Source organism: Pituophis catenifer, unplaced genomic scaffold (genome assembly GCF_029215685.1).
Source record: "Pituophis catenifer annectens isolate HBS135680 unplaced genomic scaffold, rPitCat1.0.hap2 SCAF_2, whole genome shotgun sequence".
Taxonomy (NCBI): Eukaryota; Metazoa; Chordata; class Lepidosauria; order Squamata; family Colubridae; genus Pituophis; species Pituophis catenifer.
Genome location: NW_027256882.1, coordinates 171,898,704 through 171,917,811, shown reverse-complemented (window position 1 = coordinate 171,917,811; position 19,108 = coordinate 171,898,704). Strand labels below are relative to the sequence as shown.

At 42.0% G+C, this 19,108-nt stretch overlaps 1 protein-coding gene across 2 annotated transcripts in view; it reads left to right on the top strand.

Moving 5' to 3' along the window:
* The window catches only part of CXXC1 (CXXC finger protein 1), a 28,636-nt gene extending 9,885 nt beyond the window's left edge, over positions 1–18,751 (top strand). For both annotated transcript variants that reach the window (XM_070935059.1, XM_070935058.1), the window contains 9 exons: positions 2,665–2,772; positions 5,413–5,597; positions 6,421–6,628; positions 10,155–10,265; positions 13,437–13,486; positions 16,187–16,283; positions 16,935–17,087; positions 17,367–17,517; positions 18,197–18,751. In XM_070935059.1, the coding sequence (XP_070791160.1) occupies positions 2,665–2,772; positions 5,413–5,597; positions 6,421–6,628; positions 10,155–10,265; positions 13,437–13,486; positions 16,187–16,283; positions 16,935–17,087; positions 17,367–17,513 (1,059 nt within the window). In that variant the 3' untranslated portion in view covers positions 17,514–17,517; positions 18,197–18,751. The remainder of the gene's footprint in view (positions 1–2,664; positions 2,773–5,412; positions 5,598–6,420; positions 6,629–10,154; positions 10,266–13,436; positions 13,487–16,186; positions 16,284–16,934; positions 17,088–17,366; positions 17,518–18,196) is intronic.
* Positions 18,752–19,108: the final 357 nt, after the last annotated feature.

Here is a 19,108-nt window from a genome sequence, read left to right as displayed (position 1 = left end):
TCCTTTTTAAATTATTATTACAAATGGCCAGTCTTATTTTGCTTATTTGATGCTGGGTTTAATGAGACAGTACCACGCGTCTTAAGGCATATTAATATGCTTTTGTTAGTTAGGTGCTCTATTGATGCAACTATATCCAATATAAATATTTCTCACTTACCTCCCGTTCCTTTACTGACCAAAGTTACAGTGGTGCTGAAAAAAATAACTTCATAATCTATTCATAACCTTTGCAGCATTCTTCAGTCATGTGATTGCTATTACAGTCAGTATGCATTGTCTTATGCCTGACTTATGGGTTTTTCTTACACAAAAATACAGAGTGCAGAGCAGAGAGATTGGAGAGAAAGGGATTGCAAGAAAGTAAGCTGTTTGTTCTTCACATTGAAAGCAATGTGATTCTGCCAGCAGTCCGATGCTGCAGTACTCTTTTGAAATCTTTTTCTCTCCAAACTCTCTTCTGTGAAGGAGTTGGGGAGAAAAAAGTAAGTGATTTCTTGTAGGCAATTTCTCCTTTGCCTGCCCCTCCCCCCCAGAGCAGAAAAATTGGAGAGAGATTTCAAGAGAATAAACTCTGTGCTCTTTTACGCATCAAAAGCTGTATGATTGCACTGGCAGTGAGAAAGCGTGAGGCAAGGGGGAGATTGCCTACATAAATTGCTTGCTTTTTCCCCCTCCTCCCCATGGAGTAGAAAGATTGGAGACAGAGGGGTTTCAAGAGAGTAAAGCATAGCATGTGGTTCTCATCTCTGGGCTAGAGTGCAATAACATTGCTTTTAGTGTTCAAGACAGGCACTCAGGCATTCCAAAGGCAAGGGAGTGGTTAGAAGTCAAACAAAAAAAAAGCTGAAGGTGTGGAATTGAGTAGTCTTGTCTCTTTCCAGTTGGAAGTCACAGTCACATGCTTTCCCAATTTATTTATTTATTTATTTATTTATTTATTTATTTATTTATTTATTTATTTATTTATTTATTGAATTTATATCCCGCCCTTCTCCCCGAAGGGACTCAGGGTGGTGAACAGCCGAAAATTAAAATAACATACAATATAAAAGTTAAGATAACTAAAAATAAATTAAGTTAATCGGCCTCCCAATTTAAAACCCCAAGCTATACAATTAAAAAACTAACCCATATTCAGGCCAGACCGGCTTGCTGAAAGAAAAACGTCTTCAGGGCCTTACGGAAAGTGCGGAGATCTGGAATCAGCCGTATTCTGGGAGGTAGCTTGTTCCAGAGGGCGGGTGCTCTCCTCCTGGGGGCTGCCAGCCAACATTGCTTGACCGACGGCACCCTGAAGAGGCCCTCTCTGTGAGAGCGTATTGGCCGGTGGGAGGTTATCAGTAGCAGAAGGCGGTCTCATAAATACCCTGGCCCTAAGCCATGGAGCGCTTTAAAGAGCCAACACCTTGAAGCGCATCCGGAAGACTACAGGGAGCCAGTGCAGCTCGCGCAAGAGAGGTGTTATATGGGAGCGCCATGTCGCTCCCGTAATCACCCGCGCGGCCGCATTCTGGACCAGTTGGAGCCTCCGGGTGCTCCTCAAGGGGAGCCCCATGTAGAGAGCGTTGCAGTAGTCCAGGTGAGAAGTGACGAGAGCATGAGTGACTGTGCATAAGGAATCCCAACTCAGAAAGGGGCGCAACTGGCGTATCAGGCGAACCTAGTTACTTAGGTTACTTAGTTACTTAGTGGCAGAGCTGCTGATCCCAATTAGGGTTGTTAAGCAAGGACTATCTGTATAACTACAAAGCACCTAACTGACAAAGGTATATACTTTCCATGTCTGTTGGCCATACTAGCTGGGCATTTAAGAATTATAACTCAAATGTGTTAGAAAGATCCTAGGAAGCTGGAAACAACTTGTGTGAATAGAGTGACTCACAGAGTGAGCCCAAGGCAGATGTTACACTCTTACGGTTCCCATAAAACCAAGGGTTTTATGGTTGCCTCCGATAGAGAAGGTTACTGAATTTCTAGTCAACTTTATTTATTTATTTATTTATTAATCAAATTTCTATACCGCCCTACTCCCGAAGGACTCAGGGCGGTGAACAGCCAAGATAAAATACAGACAATACAAATATTAAAAATCCCTTAAAATTATTAAATATTTCGGCCGAAACACAGATTAAAACACCCAATTTATAAAATCACGAATTCAAAAATTTAAAATTTAAGAATTTAAAAGAGGGGAGTTAGGCCAGGCCAGCTTGCTGAAATAGAAAAGTTTTGGGATGTTGTGTGCTTAACTAATAGTTTAAAGATCAGCAGCATTGACTCCTAGGCCAGATGTGCTTCCCTTTCTATATTCCAATCTTCATGAAGAAAAGAAAATCTTGGATTGTCAGCATCTGTGACAACTTGGCCATAAATGGAGCTGGAGCATGCAGTTTCATGTATTAAATACATTTCTATTTTACATATTCATTGTTCTTTTTAAATAATCCCAACATGTTATTACCCTGGTGTCTTTTTTCTCAAAGTGGTTCTATTACACAATAAGTTGCTGGCCAGAGTAATAGAATTACAGGATGTATTTCCTGAAAGAAGAAATGGAAGCAAAGCTGACTGCTGCTTGACTTTTCTTAAAAGTCTTGTTCTGGAAATGTTAATCTCCCCCCCCCCCCATTTTTTTTTTTTTTGTCTTATTCCTTCTTTTAGCCATGGCTCAGTGACACAGACGATGTGCCCTTCCTTGATCCTGTGTTGCGGAAACGTGCCGTAAAAGTGAAGCACGTCAAGCGCAGGGAAAAGAAGTCAGAGAAGAAGGTAGGAACCCAACACGGCAAGCTGCCAAGATGGGAAGTGGGATTTTTTAACAGGAAGAAGATCACATTCTAAAGCTGTAATCCCTTCCATAATGTGCTTAGAAGTCCATCGTTTTCTTCCTCCTTGATTTAAAATAGCCAAGTCTGAGACATCAGAAACAGAAGAACTTCCTAGTTTACTTATTTATTTATTAGATGTATCTCTTGCCTTTCATCCAGGAGCTCAATACAGCAGGCATAGTTCTTCATCCTCCCATTTCCATCAATGCACCAATAACCTTATGGATTATAGCTGAGCTGAAAGTGAGTGATTGACCCAAAGTCAACCAGTGAATTTCCATCTTAGAGCTGGACTTCAGCCTAGGTTTATTCAGTCCTACCCTGGCACTTTAGATGCTGTATCACGCTGGCTCTCAAACTCCCTTGGTTACCTGTTGCAATCAGCCATGTGCTGGATGCGAAAAATAGAATAACAGTAAAAAGGAGGATGCCTAAAAAAAATATGAACCTTGATGCTGAGCTATCCTCTGAACCAGGGATCCCCAACCCCTGGTCCATGACCAGCACCGGGCTGCAGTATGCCAGAAACTGGTCCGTGTAAACAAGTGAAGCTCCGTCTGTGAGATGCAGGCAGCATGCGAAACCGTGCTCCCTCCGGTCCGCGGAAAAACCTCTCTCCACAAAACCGATTCCTGGTGTTCAGAAGGTTGGGGGCTTCTGCTCTAGACCAGTATTTCTCAACCTCAGCAACTTTTTAAGATGTGTGGACTTTCCAGAATTCCCCAGGTGGGAGTTGGCCCACCCATTTTTAAATTGCTGAGGTTGAGAAACACAGCGTTAGAGAGATGTCATTGCAGCCTGCTAGAACTGTTCTACAAAAACAACGATCATCTGGATACACTAAGTGGGATGATGGGCCCATTGAGGTCAGTTTTGTTTTCATTCTTCGGTAACAGCTCCGTGGGATCTTTGGGGCAGAGATGGGTATTTTTTTTTTTATCATCTGCTACTTTGGTCTTTTTCACGAGAACAGCTAGATATCATGCAAGGATAGGTGTCAGCCCCTCTCATCTTGATATATCTGTATTCTGAGATTTATTGCATCATAGTGAAGATATAAAATATCATATGAAAGGCACAGTTGAGTGGATGGCAAGCCAGCCTTGAGCGAATGATATACTAGCACTTGGGAGGACTCTTTGGGGTAAACCAGAGTGATGCATTTTTTTTTCCCTTTGAGAGAAAGAAAGGGAGGTGTAGCTAAAGGAGAAAACAAGGACTTGCTCCACAGAATCTTGAGACGCTTCTTGATTGGGGAAATAAATGCTTATGCTGGAGGAGAGAGGGAGATCAGTACCTGAAAGCATGCTATAAATATATATACATGTTCGTATACAGACTTGTAACAATTTATTAAAATAGTGTTCAGCATCAAGTTTGAAATAGATGGAATGACAAACTTGAATTTTTCTTTAAGACCATTGTAACCCAGCATATATATACACACCCATATTAAAGAATAATATGGGTTGTTTGATTTTGGCTTGGCATATTTTGTGAGCTCAGCCAACAGTAGTTAATTGCATAACATAATTGCATAATATAAACAAGCTAGCTGACATGATTTGTGGACTAGGCCACTACACTGTTGTCATGACAACAGTGTTGGATTTGGTGTGGGGAGACCCAGGACCAAATCCCTACCTAAACTGAAAATCTTTGGATGACTTTGTCTGAGTCACCATCTTTTAGCCTAAAGTACTTCAGACTGAAAGAGGTAGGGAAAGATACCATCTGCTTTTTGAAGGAAAAGCAGAATATCACATAGAAACATTTTTTTCCCATCCTGCCTTTAATTGAAGATAAAAATAAAAGAATTGCCCACCTAGCAGTTTGAAAGCATGCAAATGTGAGTAGATAAATAGGTGCCACTTCGGTGGGGAGGTAATAGCATTCCCTGCACCTTGATGTAAAGTCATGCTGGCCACATGACCATGGACAATGCTGGCTCCCTCAGCTAAGAAACGGAGATGGGCACTGCCCCCAGAGTCGGAAACAACTGGATAGGGAAAACCTTTACCTTTACCTTTAGTCATACGGGAGATGCTAAAGTAAATAGGTGGTGGCTTGTAGTCTTTTTTTTTTTTTTAGTAAGAAAAAGTTGGAGAATCTTGGGCTTCCCAAGTCCAGGACTTAAATTGCTATATATACTGAAATAGTGTTCCCTGTTTAGATCAGGTCAGGATCCATTCAGTCTAGCCAGTGTTTCACAACCTCATCCACTTTAAGATGTGTGAACTTCGGTTCCCAAAATTTCCAGCAATCGGAATCCACGTTCGCCAGGGAATTCTGGGAACTGAAATCTACACCTCTTAAAGTTCATGAGGTTGAGAAACATTGAGCCTGGCCTTGTTTTCCAGTTTCAACCAACCATCTGTTGAATGCGCAAAACAAAACAAGAGCATTTAAAAACAAAACAAAACACCAAGGGTGTCCAAGAAATATGACTCTAGAGGTTGAGAAATACGGCCTTCATATTAAGAATCTTCTCAGTGGGGGAAAGAAAGGAGCTGAAAGTGGTTTGGTTTCTCTTTGGAGGTATCTCTAAGTATGAGCCCTCTTTGTGCTTCTTGCTCTGCAGAAGGAGGAGAAATATAAGCGACACAAGCAGAAGCAGAAACACCGTGACAGGTCAAAACATGCCGAACGGGTGGATGCCAAAGATCCGTCTTCTTTACATCAATGTCTGGGCCCTGGCTGCATCCAAGCTGCCCGGGCTACCTCCAAGTACTGCTCCGATGAATGCGGAATGAAGTTGGCAGCCAAGTAAGAACTATGTCTCCTTGGCCCTGTTTCTCCTCAGGGTTTACCTTCCAGCATGGATTAGGGGAAGGGGGACTTTGCTTGTGGAGCTGGAGTGAGATAAAAGGGTAAGATAGATATTGGTAGTGAAATAGAGGCAATCCCCCCCCCCCCCAAACTTCAGCTGTATGGAAAGGTAGAATTATGATGAAACTAAAAGGAACAGTTTTGGGAACTAGTGTCATAATCCATAATAGAAACCTCTTATGGCAGAAGAGCACATGGGCACCTCTGATGCCTGTCTTCGGTGTGGAAACGTTTTTCTTGTTCCCATGGGTTGTCTCTGCTGTAGACTAGGACAATGGGGAACTATTTTTGTAGTGCACAGAGAACTTTTAAAGCACCTTTTCCTTCTACACATATAAAATGCATTCATGGCTTTCTTTCTTTTTTTAAAAGCATCTGAGACATTTGCTGTTCTATTATGCGTTCAATCGGGTCCTCGACCCTCAGTCTGTGGCATGCCAAAAACTAGACCATGCAAATACGCAAAGCCCCATCTGGGGGAATGCAGGCAGCACACCAAGCCACGTCCCCTCTGGGCTGGGGAAAAACCTCTCTCTGTGGAACCGGTCCCTGTTGCCCAAAAGGTTGGGGGGCCGCTGCCTTAAATAGTCCCTTCCAAGTTTATGATACCCTTGAGGCATATGAACTGGGTACGATAACATCATGTTGCATTTGATCCCTGCTCTTTCATAGTGACCTATGATCTTCCTTCCTTCCTTCCTTCCTTCCTTCCTTCCTTCCTTCCTTCCTTCCTTCCTTCCTTCCTTCCTTCCTTCCTCAGCCGCATCTATGAGATCCTCCCACAACGCATACAGCAGTGGCAACAAAGTCCATGCGTGGCGGAAGAGCATGGCAAGAAGCTACTGGAGCGGATAAGGCGGGAGCAGCAGCAGGCCCGGCTTAAGTTACAAGAAATGGAACGGAAATTCCATGAATTGGAAGCTCTTATTGTCCGGGCTAAGCAGCAGGCTATCAAGGAAGATGAAGAGGTACCTAGAAAATGTGGAGGAGGAGGAGAGAGAATTGTTGAACACCATCTTAGGACAGATAGGGGAGCTTGGATAGATACAGCTAGAGCTTTTTGGCATCTTAACTCGATACCCCTGTTTTTTTACCTATGCAGCTTAGATTGCAAATCATCCAGAGTCATTGATTGAGATGGGTGGCTGTAGAAATGGAAATAAATAAATAAATAAATAGACATACATTTGCAAATATTTCTAAACACCAGTAGCTTGTGTGCATTCCCAAATTATATTGAGGCCATTTAGATAATGTCAGAAGAATTAAGCAGTCATTCATTCCTGAATCTTTTTCATTGTCATAGTGGCTTTGCGAAGCTTTGTTAACTCTTGATTTAAGCCACAGAGGAAACGCGGTTAAAAGATAGAATATCTATCCTCTTGCCTTGATGAATTAATTAATGAGAAATCAGTTGCTTTAGCTGCTACTTATTCTTCCAGTCCATTGTATTTGTCCTGATTTTGCTTACATTAGCCTCATTGGCTAGTTGAGACTGGCCAAACCTAATTCTAGGTTGAAGTTAAAGTGTAATGGTGAAACTCCTGACCATTTCTTTTGTTAACAGTCTTTAAATATGTGAGGAAATAGTAATAATTCTTGATTAGAATACTAGCTAATACTGGGAATTCTTTTAGAACGTTCTTGAGTAGAAAGCAGAACATCTGTCCCTTTACTTCCTAAGCAAATGCTTGTACTTCCCCAAATTATAGTACCAAAGTATAATCCAGTACATGGAGCGTATTGAATTGCCTACCTCCTCCTGCTCTGTGTGTGGCACTTTCTGATGTGAATTTTGAGTGGAATTTTCTGTGAGCCTGAACCCATTATGTGCTGCTGTGTGATATTGCTGCAGCAGTTAAAGTACCCTAAACGTTTCTTTTTCCTGGCTGGGAGGGCAAAAACAGTGGGCAGACCCTGGTGAAAAACAGATCAGTAGTGATGTGGTGGCAGATACCTAATACCTAATTTGAGAAAATCGGACAGATTTCTCAAGGCTGATTTGGAGCAGAATTACCATTGCGTATTGAGAAGTGTGATTGGATGGAAATGGTACAATTTACTAATCTATGTAATGCCCTAGAGCAGAGGTCTTCAAACTTGGCCGCTTTAAGACTTGTGGACTTCAACTCCCAGAATTCTCCAGCCGGCTATGTCCACAAGTCTTAAAGTGGCCCTGTTTGAAGACCTCTACACTAGAGAGTCAATCTGGTGCTTTGGTTATGGCATTAGACTAGAAACTAGGTGACGTTGAATTCTAGTCCCTCCTTGGCCACAATGCCAATTGGATGACTGTGACTAGTGGCCCTCTCTCAGCCCTAAGAAGAAGGCAAAGGCAAACCACTTCTGAAAATCTTGTCAAGAAAATTACAGGTAAACCTCAGGTTATGGCCATTTGTTCAGCAACCATTCAAAGATATGACAGTACTAAATGAATGGTACTTACTACTGGTCCTTGAAATTCCAGCCATTGCAGTGCCCCTGCAGTCACATGATCAAAATTCATGACCGCAGGACGCATTGAACTCCCTCTACCTGCCTATCTTCCCACCGACTCTACCCATTGGGCTGCCCTGCACTTCTCCCGCCCCCACTGCTGCTGTCCCCAGCTGACGTTTGCCATATACTTCTTCACGCTGCTGGCCTGGGATCTAAGACCTGGTGCAGACCCAGTATGTGTACGACAAAGGCAGTGGAGCCTCGTCTGCTGAAGGGAATTCACTGGGTCCGGCAGGCAAGGACAGCAGTGCAGAAGAAGGAGCCCTTTCTTCCACTGCCAGTATGAGGTGTGGTAGTCTGCAAAAAGTGGAGAGTGCAGTGGGGGAGAATGGCAAGGTGTGGTTCACTGTTGCTTGGGAAGGCAACTGGTTCCCCAAGTGAAGATGGCTATGGGGGAGTCACTCTGGGTGACAGCAGAACTGGAAAAAAAGGACAATGACTTCCCAGAAGCACTGCCTACACTTTATACCTTGTATTGGAATAGCTCCTGGTGAACTGGTCCGCAGGCTTCTGCTTGTTGGAAACGACTGGGCCTTTGTGAGGCTTTACAAGAGGGAGTCTGGCAGAGAGGGTCTGTTAATACTGGGCTTGCCTCCACCCCTCTTTGGAGACCACAGACCAGATCTTCAGGGGCGCTTCCAACATGAGCTGCAGAATATACATTTCACTTTTCCACATCCTTCCGCTTCCTCCAGTTCTGCTACCAACCTGAACAGCACCTCCTGCACAGCTGCCACCTAGGCAGCCAATGCTGCCTTGCCTGGCAAGGCAGCACATTAACTCCTGCTATTCCATCTTGCTGCACTCGCCACAGTCTGTGGACTATCGCTCCTTGTTATAATGGCAGAAGACAGGGCTTCTCCACCTGCAATGCTGTCTGTCTCCTTCCTGACTTGAGTCTGGTGAATGCAATTCGGCAGATGAGGCTTCACCACCCTGCCACGCTCACTGAGTGCTTTCTGGGACTATGCCCATGCCCAGTACCTGGATCCTGGACCAGCAGAGAGAGGAAGACAGTGAAGGTCAGCATGGGATAGTGGGGATTATAGCAGAGGCAGATGCAATTCAGGGTACCCAAAATGCAGGATACTCCATTTCCACCCAGCAGAGGTTGGCGGGGGAGGGCTGATAGGTGGGTGGTGATAGTTGTAGCAGAAGGAGTTGCACAGGGCAGGAGAAATGTGAGATCCTCACCTAATGACTCTACAGTCTTGGCTTGGCCTAACAACTGCAATCTGTATTGTTGTTATTAAGTCATGTAATATTGTGCGTTACCAGTGGAAATTCCTGTTTCAATTAGGGTCATAATTCAAGGACTACCTGTTCAGGGCCTAGCACTGACTTGAAGGCGCATGTACACACACGAATACACACACACACACACACACACACACACACACACACACACACACACCCCGCCATAAGAGACTTAATAACCTGGCTTTGCAAGCTTGGTTGGGAAAATGACTAGATCCGCATATAGTGCTTCATGATAGTATGATTTGTCTAATTAGTGTGTGATATTATATTTTCCCCCACCTTTTTAAAAAGATATAATTCAAGACAGGATACTCAACATTCCTGCCTCCTATTTTCCTCATAACAACAACAATCCTGTGAGGTGAATTTAGCTGAGAGAGAAAGAGACAGTCAGTCACTCAGATGGCTTTCATGCCTGAGAAAGGCCTAGAACTTGCAGTCTCCTGATTTCTAGCCCAGCATATTCAAAACTACACCAATGGCTCCTCTCTAAGGCTTAGCTTTCTGAATGAATCCCGTGACATCTGATTTGTTCAACAAGCTGTACTAAAAACCAAACCACCCTTTCACTGCTTTATGCATGACTGCCAAAGCATAATTCTCTGCCGTTGGGTTCTTGCCAGATTCTTGTTTCTTCTTGTTTGCCTGGTTGGATTAAAAGTTCTGTACATATGGGGTAAGGTGCTATTTTCTTTAAAATTCACTTCATTGTTTTGATCTCTGCTTGTTTCTTAGACCAGTGAAGGAGACAGTGATGACACAGATTTGCAGATATTCTGCGTCTCCTGTGGCCATCCCATCAACCCCAAAGTTGCCCTTCGCCACATGGAAAGATGTTACGCTAAGGTATGTCGGTTTTTCCAGTGCTGCTTCAGTGTGCTATTGAATTGCATTTTGAAGGATTTAAGCATTGTACAAGGTAGTTCTCAAGTTACAATCACCCATTCAGCGACATCAAGTGCTGAATGAGGGGGAATTTACAGCCGGTTTGCAAAATTGCAACCATTGCAACAACCCCATGATCTCCACACAAAGTCAGTTGGGAAGTTGTTAGGAAAGGTAGCAAGTCACTTCTGGCACATTTTCTTCCAAGGAGCTCCACTGTGGAATATGAGATTCCCTGAGACATCATATTCTGTAATAAACTCTTGTTCGCTTGTGCTCCCTAGTGTCTGCCTGCAACCCTCGCTGTTCCCTCTGGTGCCCTCGTTGGTCTGGTACTCCCCAGTGCTTGCCTGCTGCCTTAGCCAGCCTGCCGGCACTTCCTACCACACTGGTCTGCCCACCTGTACTCCCCAATGCCTACCTGCAGTACCTTCCCCCATGTCACACACTCCTGCACACCTGGGACTCTGCCTCTTCCTGCTTAATAACCTTTGCAGTCCTGGGATGATGCTGACAACTGGGATTGCTGTTACTAAACGATGTGGTCACCTAACACTGCATTATGACCACATCACTTAGCAATAGTAATCCTGGTCCCAATTGCCATCCTCAACTGAGGACTACTTATAATCAAGGCATAAGTTGTCTTCCTTGCTTTGGGTTAATATGATGTGAAATATTGAAAGGAATCAGTAAATAAATCATGTTAAACCATGTTATTGTTGGATTTTTAAATGGCAGCTGTGGCTTAGTATGATTTGCAAAAAATAATCATATGCTCAGTTCCAGTTGCCTTTTAACTCACAAATTCACAGCATTCAGGACCACGGATAAGATATAAACTGGGCAGCAACAGCAAATCATATTGTTAATGATTTTTTTTAACAAGCCTCAAAAACATTCACGTTAGCTATGTTTGTAGTTATCGTAATCATTCTTTATTCAGCCTTAATACCAAATGGTGTGTGATGGTGAAAAACATTTAAAAACATGAGAAAAATCCTTGAGAAAAAGGAAGCGTATTATCAGTTAAATAAGAGTATTTGAGAATGCAGGATGCCAAGGTACAACAATAAGAAAGTCCAGGTATTTAGTTGTAGCTTCAAGTGATTTATGAAGCCAGCCAATTACCATTTATTCAAGCAATATTCATTAAATGAAGATAAATTACTATTATTATTTTCCCCCAAGTTTGTGTAATTAAGCCTTCAGGAATTAACATGTGTCAGAAAAGATTTCTGACCTTTAGGGAATATGCAAAATGTCCATGCATGGAACATGTTCAGGTGGTGGAACAAATGGGGCTGTTGAGGGCAGGTGTGATTTATTTAAATGTTTATATGGCTGCTCATCTTAAAACTCTGAACTTTGGACTGACAACTATAACATAAAACATCATACAAAGAATAAAAGCAAGACACAATAAAAAATTGATTGGGGGTAAATTGAGGAAAAAGCCAAGGAGTGGCTGATAAGGAGTGAAGGTTATAGGTAGTATGTGCCAGTCCTTCTGTTGCCATGGCAGGGGCTGTATACCTAGAATGGTACAGGTAGTCCTCCACTTATAACAGTTTGTTTAGTGACCGTTCAAAGTTACAGTGGCACTAAAAAAAGAGACTTATGACCGTTTTTCACACTTATGACCATTGCAACATCCCCATGGTTACGTGATCAAAATTCAGGCACTTGGCAACCGGTTCATATTTGGGACAGTTGCAGTGTCCTGGGATCATGCGATCACCTGTTGCAACTTCTGACAAGCAGAGTCAATGGGGCAGCCAGATTCATGTTACTAACTTAACAACTGCAGTGATTCACTTAACAACTGTGGCAAGAAAGGTCGCAAAAGGGGGCAAAATTCACTTAACAAATATCTCACTTAGCAGCAGAAATTTGGGGGCTCCGTTGTGGTCGTAAATTGAGGACTACCTGCATACTTAATCCCACCTCCCACTTGGCCCTTAGTCTTCCTGTCACCTTCCTTACTTCTTCCCTGAAACTGCTGCTGACAGTGAAGCCTGTATAATTCCTTTTCCCACTTGCTCCTCCATTAGTCTTCTCAATACTTTCCCTTCCCTCCCTGAATTGCCGTTGGTGGCTCATCGCACTGTACTCCACAGGTCTGCTCACCTCCAATCTTTTCCCTTCCCTCCCTGCTGCTATTATGTTGTCAGTGCCTCATATGAACACAGGTAACCCTCACTTAGGGGACGTGGTGGCTCAGTAGCTGAGATGCTGAGCTTGTCGATCAGAAAGGTTGGCAGTTCGGTGGTTCAAATCCCTAGTGTTGCGTAACGGAGTGAGCTCCCGTTACTTCTCCCAGCTTCTGCCAACCTACCAGTTCGAAAGCATGTAAAAATGCAAATAGAAAAAATAGGGACCACCTTTGATGGGAAGGTAACAGCGTTCCATGCGCCTTTGGCATTTAGTCATGCCGGCCACATGACCATGGAATTGTCATCAGACAGCGCTGGCTCTTCGGCTTAGAAACTGAGATGAGCACCGCCCCCTAGAGTCGGGAACGACTAGCATGTATGTGCGAGGGGAACCTTTACCTTTACCTTTACCCCTCACCTAATGGCCACTTTAACGGTACTTCCATTCCCTGCTATCCTGTCAGAGCTGAAGAAGCTTCTTAGATGAGAAGCAAAACATCTTCAAAGAAAAAACAAGGAAGTCCAGTTACCTCCTGAAAAAAGCACCCTTGGGTTTACCTATACTTCTACATACATACATACATACATACATACATACATACATACATACATTTATTTATTTATTTATTTATTTATTTATTTATTTATTATATTTCTATACCGCCTTTCTCCCGTAGGACTCAAGGTGGTGTACAGTCAAGAAAAAATATAGATACACAAACATCATAAAATTGCTAATTAAAATTATTATTATAACATAGTTGGCCCAATTAAATAGAACCTAAAATTAGATAACAAAATTAACAAAATCTTGCAACCCTTTTAAAAAACTTTGCATGAGATAAGCAGTCTTCTGAGCTTTCACGTTAGGTACTCATAGTATTGATTAATGTTTCCTCACATCATGACAATGACCATGATATTTTTCTTCTATTCAGACTTTACAACTGTGCTTTAATGTTTCTTCCCTCTGCAGTATGAGAGCCAGACATCTTTTGGGTCTATGTATCCGACACGTATTGAAGGGTAAGAAATCTGACTTCATTGCTATCAAACATTGGCCACCCAGACTCTTTCTATTCATTTGAGATAAAGTATATCTTCCTACCTGATTTTCCTGAAAAGAAGATGGTCCTAAAGTTAAGACATCCCCTCCCCAAGAAGAATAGGCAGGGGGGAAAAAAACAATACAAATCCATCTCTCTTAGGATCATCTTTAGGGATCCTCTTTCTTTCAGATAAATAACTATATTTTTCTCCCTTCAAATAACTATTTGTATAATGAGGATGGTAATTTCTCTCTTTCCTCATATTTATCCAATTATATTTCCTTTCCTTGCCAGTGCAGTATACCCTTATTGCATTGTCATTCTGTGTGTGTGTGTGTGTGTGTGTGTGTGTGTGTGTGTGTGTGTGTTTCTGCTGGAATTATGATGGGAACTGTATATATTTGTGTGTAAAATTGTTTATGTGTCTTCGCTGTTATATAACCACTTTGAGGGAAACAGCAAGTTTTAAAAAAAATCTTTCTAAAATTCCTAGGCTCATGTTCACTTGTGTGAACATTCTCCAAACTTCCCATTTTAGGAAAGGTTATTGAAAAGGTGATGATGACTCAGCTAGAAGAAATGGACTGTCTCAGATTGCTGCTAGTGAGGATTCAGAAGGAATGGATGGAAACCACATTCTTTGCCCTTTTGTTTGGACCTTGGTACTGTTAGACCTTTTGGGCTGCCATAGAATAGTGCTGGACTGTCTCCAAACACTGGTGGATCATAGGCACTGAGCTCTTGCTTGTGTGGGTGATTTAAGTCTGTAATCAAGGTGTCAACTTGCAAAGCTTCCAAGTTGCCATGAGCAAGAGGGAGGGAGAATTGATGGAGCTGATTGATTTTCCTAACTGAAACTACATTCCACAGATGCTTTTTTACCTCAATCAGTAGGAGAGTTTTGGGTTTCACAGCCAGCCAAAGTGGTTAATTGGAGAATGTGATTTATGACATGGCCAGGGAAGAGGGGAGAGACAGAGTCATAGGGGAAGTAAATCTACGTGGGATTAGTTCTAACTGCATCCGAATATTGCCAAAATGGTGCTCCTAATAAATGACTGTATTTCTTTTGAAGTTTGGCTCGTGGCTCATGAATTAATTAGGACATCTTTTGGAAACTTCACACAAGGAGATGGCCAGCACTACAATCCAGAGTACCACAAGGTTCAGTGCTATCTGCCCTATTAATTAAAACTTGTATGATGCCATTAGGAGATGTCATCTGACAGTTTGGGCGAGGTGCTATCAGTGTGCAAATGACATCCAGTTGTACATTGCTACCCTAAATCAGATTAGGGATTCTGTTCAAAGCTTGTCTGGAGGTTGTTGGGATCTGGATAAGGCAAAACAGGCTTAGACTGAATTATTGCAAAACCTAGTTGCTTTTTGTTCGGAATTTGCAAACTCCAGCCCTGCTATTTTATTTTGGATGGGGTGACAATCTCTTGAAGGCAGTTGTTTGTGATCTGGGGGTTTTCCTGGATTTGTGGCTACAGCTTAAACAGCAGATATAAGCTGTCTGAGTGTGTTTGTGTGGCTTGGCTTGGCTGGTATGCCAATTATGATCCTAACTAGAGCAGGATACTTCAACCACAATAATGCATACTTTGATCATTACTCAGATTATTGTAACACACTCTTCTTGGGACTATATTTCAATACGATCAAGAACCTGATTTAAAATGTTACGTTATTTAAATTGTGACTGTTGATGGGATAATCCTATCACAGTAGATTAACTCCACTACTAAAGTTGTTGCAATAATTACAAGAAGGTGTCTGGGACCAATTCAAGGTGCGGATCTATGAAACCCTACATGGCATAATATCAGTTTACATGAAGCTTTGCCTTGCCAAGGTTAATCTGACTGTGCAGTAAGAATATTATGATGTGAGGGGGACACAGACCAAGTGGCAGGCAATTCATGTCTTCTTTTTTTTTTTTTTGTTCTTAATCTGTAGTTTTACTCTGTCATACTCTGCTCAGAGACTGTAGATGGGGATGAGCTATAAAACTTGTGAACTAAATAAATCAATAATTGAGTTAGCAAAGGTTATAAAAGAAGCAGGAAGTGTCTCCACCCCATACATATAGACAAATGGATTCCAGTAACAGCAGAGTTCAGCCTCAATTTAAAAAGCATGGTGTGTCAATTAGACAAGAAAGCAGGTTGCCAGTACAGGTAGTCCTTGGCTTAGGACCACGATTCAGCTTTGGAAGTTTGGTTGTAAATTGTGGTCGTAAGTTGAATCACCATGTGACTTGTCTTGATTTTAGAACCATTTTTACGATGGTCATTAAGCAATTGACTGTGGTTGTTAAGGAAATCACATGGTTGTAAATCCAAATGCAGCTTCTCTAATGGGCATTTTTTTGCTGGAAAGCTTTGGAAAATGCAGTCACGTGACTTGTAAGCACACAAAATGTGATCACATGACCACGGGCTGGTGCAGCAATCATAACTTGGAGGGTGGGTTGTAAATAATTTTTTTTTTGATGATCGTGAAATAACCAGTTGTAAGTTGAAGATTGTCTGTATATCCAGTTAGGAAGAGTACAAATGGTTGGTATTAAATCTTTGCAGGCTTTTTAGCTTAGGAAAAAAAAAAAGTAAGTGGGAGATGTGTTTGAGATGTGTAAAATGATGCATGGTGGTTGTTGTTTTTTCCCTCCCAGAGCTACTCGTCTTTTCTGTGATGTCTACAACCCACAAAGCAAGACATACTGCAAACGCTTGCAAGTCCTGTGCCCAGAGCATTCCCGTGACCCAAAAGTAAGCACAGAGTTGCATTCCTTTTGAGGGGCCAGGGTAGATCTTTGTGGAAGTTAGCCATTGGTCAGAATTCAGTAGAAAAGTATGTAAAGTGGGCTCCGTGTTTCTGCTAACAGTGCAAGGAAAGTGTAGACTGCCGTATACTGATCTGGATTTCATTTCCGAATAAAAATAAGTTTTTAAATTTTAGGATTTATGTATTTTATATTGTGTGTGTGTGCTTGTGTGTGTGTATATATGTATACAGATACACACATATACATATACACACACATACATAAAGATACAGATTTGTACCTGTACAACTAAGATTGTACAGGTCTGGCAGTACAATCAGACTCTATACAGATTTATACAGATATACAGATTCTGTCACACACATACACACATAGATTCTGTATCTACAGATTCTGGCAGTATCTATTGAACCCTTAACTGGGAGCATGGTGGAGTAATATTTCCCCAGATCAGGAAGACTGTACTGTACAGAATAAGTTATGTGAATGATCAAACCTGTATCACCAATACTTTTAAAATTGCACCTTATCCTTAGCTGCCTTTGGGATGTCATAGGATGGGGCGGTATTTGGTCAGGGAAGACATAACTCTTGTTTTCTCCTGCTGAATCTTGACTCTGACTTTTTCTCGTAGGTTTCGGCAGACGAGGTGTGTGGGTGCCCCATGGTAAAAGATGTGTTTGAGCTCACTGGAGATTTCTGCCGGGTGCCCAAACGGAAATGCAATCGACACTACTGCTGGGAGAAGTTGCGCCGGGCTGAGGTGGACTTGGAGCGAGTGCGTGTGGTACGTTCAGGATCTTGTAGGAACACAAAGACTTAACCTTTTGTTAAACATTTATTTATTTAAAAACAAATTTATAAATCGGACCGCTAGCCTCTCTTGTCCAGATTTTTTCACGTGGGCTGGCATCAACCCTTCAGCTTTTTAGTTCCAGATCAACTTGGAGATGTCAAGGAGTGAACAGGGAGCCTTCTCTATATATAGACCTGTTAAAGAAATAGTTTCCCTGGCGTTGATCTAAGAATGGAGATAGTAATCTAGGATTTCTTTATTCACTGGCAGTGGTACAAGCTGGATGAGCTGTTTGAGCAGGAACGAAATGTTCGGATGGCTATGACTAACCGGGCTGGGTTGCTTGCCCTCATGTTGCATCAGACAATCCAGCATGATCCACTGACCACAGATTTGCGCACAACTACTGATCGTTGAGCTGGTGAGTTAATTGGCTTGGTATTACTCTGGGCTTTTGATTGGGAAAGATTGAATGTGTGCATCCAAGTTCTTAAGGAATTCGTGAGTCTAGGCAAAGAAAGTCTAGGGCATGTCTGGATGCCTCCTTCAAATGGAGAGAAGGAGCCATATGTGTATATTTATCCTACAATTCCTTGTGCTGCTGGGAAATATACAGTATGTGATATCTATTTTAGGGATAGTGTGTGTTATACCTAATCCGATCAGCCATTGTCATAAATCTGAGCCCCAAGAACTGATTATGCCAACTTCTTATGGCACTGAAAATGGAAGTACCCTGTTTTCCCCCCAAATAAGACATCCCCTGATAATAAGCCCAATTGGGCTTTTGAGCACATGGCAATAAGGCCAAGTGCTTATTTCAGGGTTCAGAAAAACATAAGACAGGGTCTTATTTTCAGGGAAACATGGTAACAAAAAAAGATATAGAGAACATCAGCTGTAATTCCTGGCTCAGCTAAGATACAGAGTGAGCTCACATATTATGGCAAGCCATAGTGTGGCTTGTCCGTTTTCTTTGGTTCATATGTGTGCAGCAAATTATTGGTTATTTAACAAATCATAGTTAAAACTATGGCTTATGCAACACATAAATCCAAAATCTAAACTAATTCTTACCTCAATATTCATTTTTTTTGCAGGTGCTTTCTTGATTGCTGATGAGGCCTTCATGATTCAGTGCCAACTGAACCCGGATCTTTTTAAATTATTTTTCTTAAGCTCTTTTTTCATTAAAACTGTCTGGTCTTAGCCCAGCCTCCCCATCACTCCTGTAGAATCTAGTTTTCCTTGACCCTAATCTCTGTGTCAGTATTATAGCCTTGCTGTGAACAGTCCTTTTTTAATTATTTTTTTACATTATTACAGTTCTAAGGTAGAAGTCTGACAGTAGGGTCCTGGAGAAAGGAATGTAGTGATGGGTCTTCCTTGTTTTTTAACCGTGCCCTTCCCCACCGTGACAATAAACATTTGTCTCTCACTGGCTTGGAATGGTCCCTGCCATTGGAGCAAGATTTGCAGCAAAGATCTTTATAGATAATAGGTTCCCATTGCCCTTCCGTGTAGCTTCTGTTGAGAACCTGGAAGTAGCGATTAGAGGCTGTTAAATCAGAGCAAAGGAGGGCAGTCTTGCACAGATGTACTAGCCTATTGTGTGTACTACTGCCTGGAAGTGAAAAATTTAAAAACTAATAAAATACCCAGAAATATTATTGTTTGTTGGTTTTACTGTGGATGGAGATTGTGTAATTTTTTTAAAAAAAGAAAATCATACTAATTCTTTGCTGTACTCCTTCATCCTATCTTTGCATAGCTTCACAACTGTCCAGTCTCCATTTTGCTGTACATGCGAGATGAATCTCTGTCCCTGCATCCTATCATAACTACTAATTTGCAGAAAGCCAGACTCATCAAGCACTCATAGCTCCATGTCTTTTACATGGACAGCTTCCCATAATCTAACTTCTCTTCTTTGTTCCCTTGTGTAAAAATGTTTACGTTTTAAACATGAAAGCTGGATCAATATGTACTTGTGCTCTTTTGTTTTTATACAA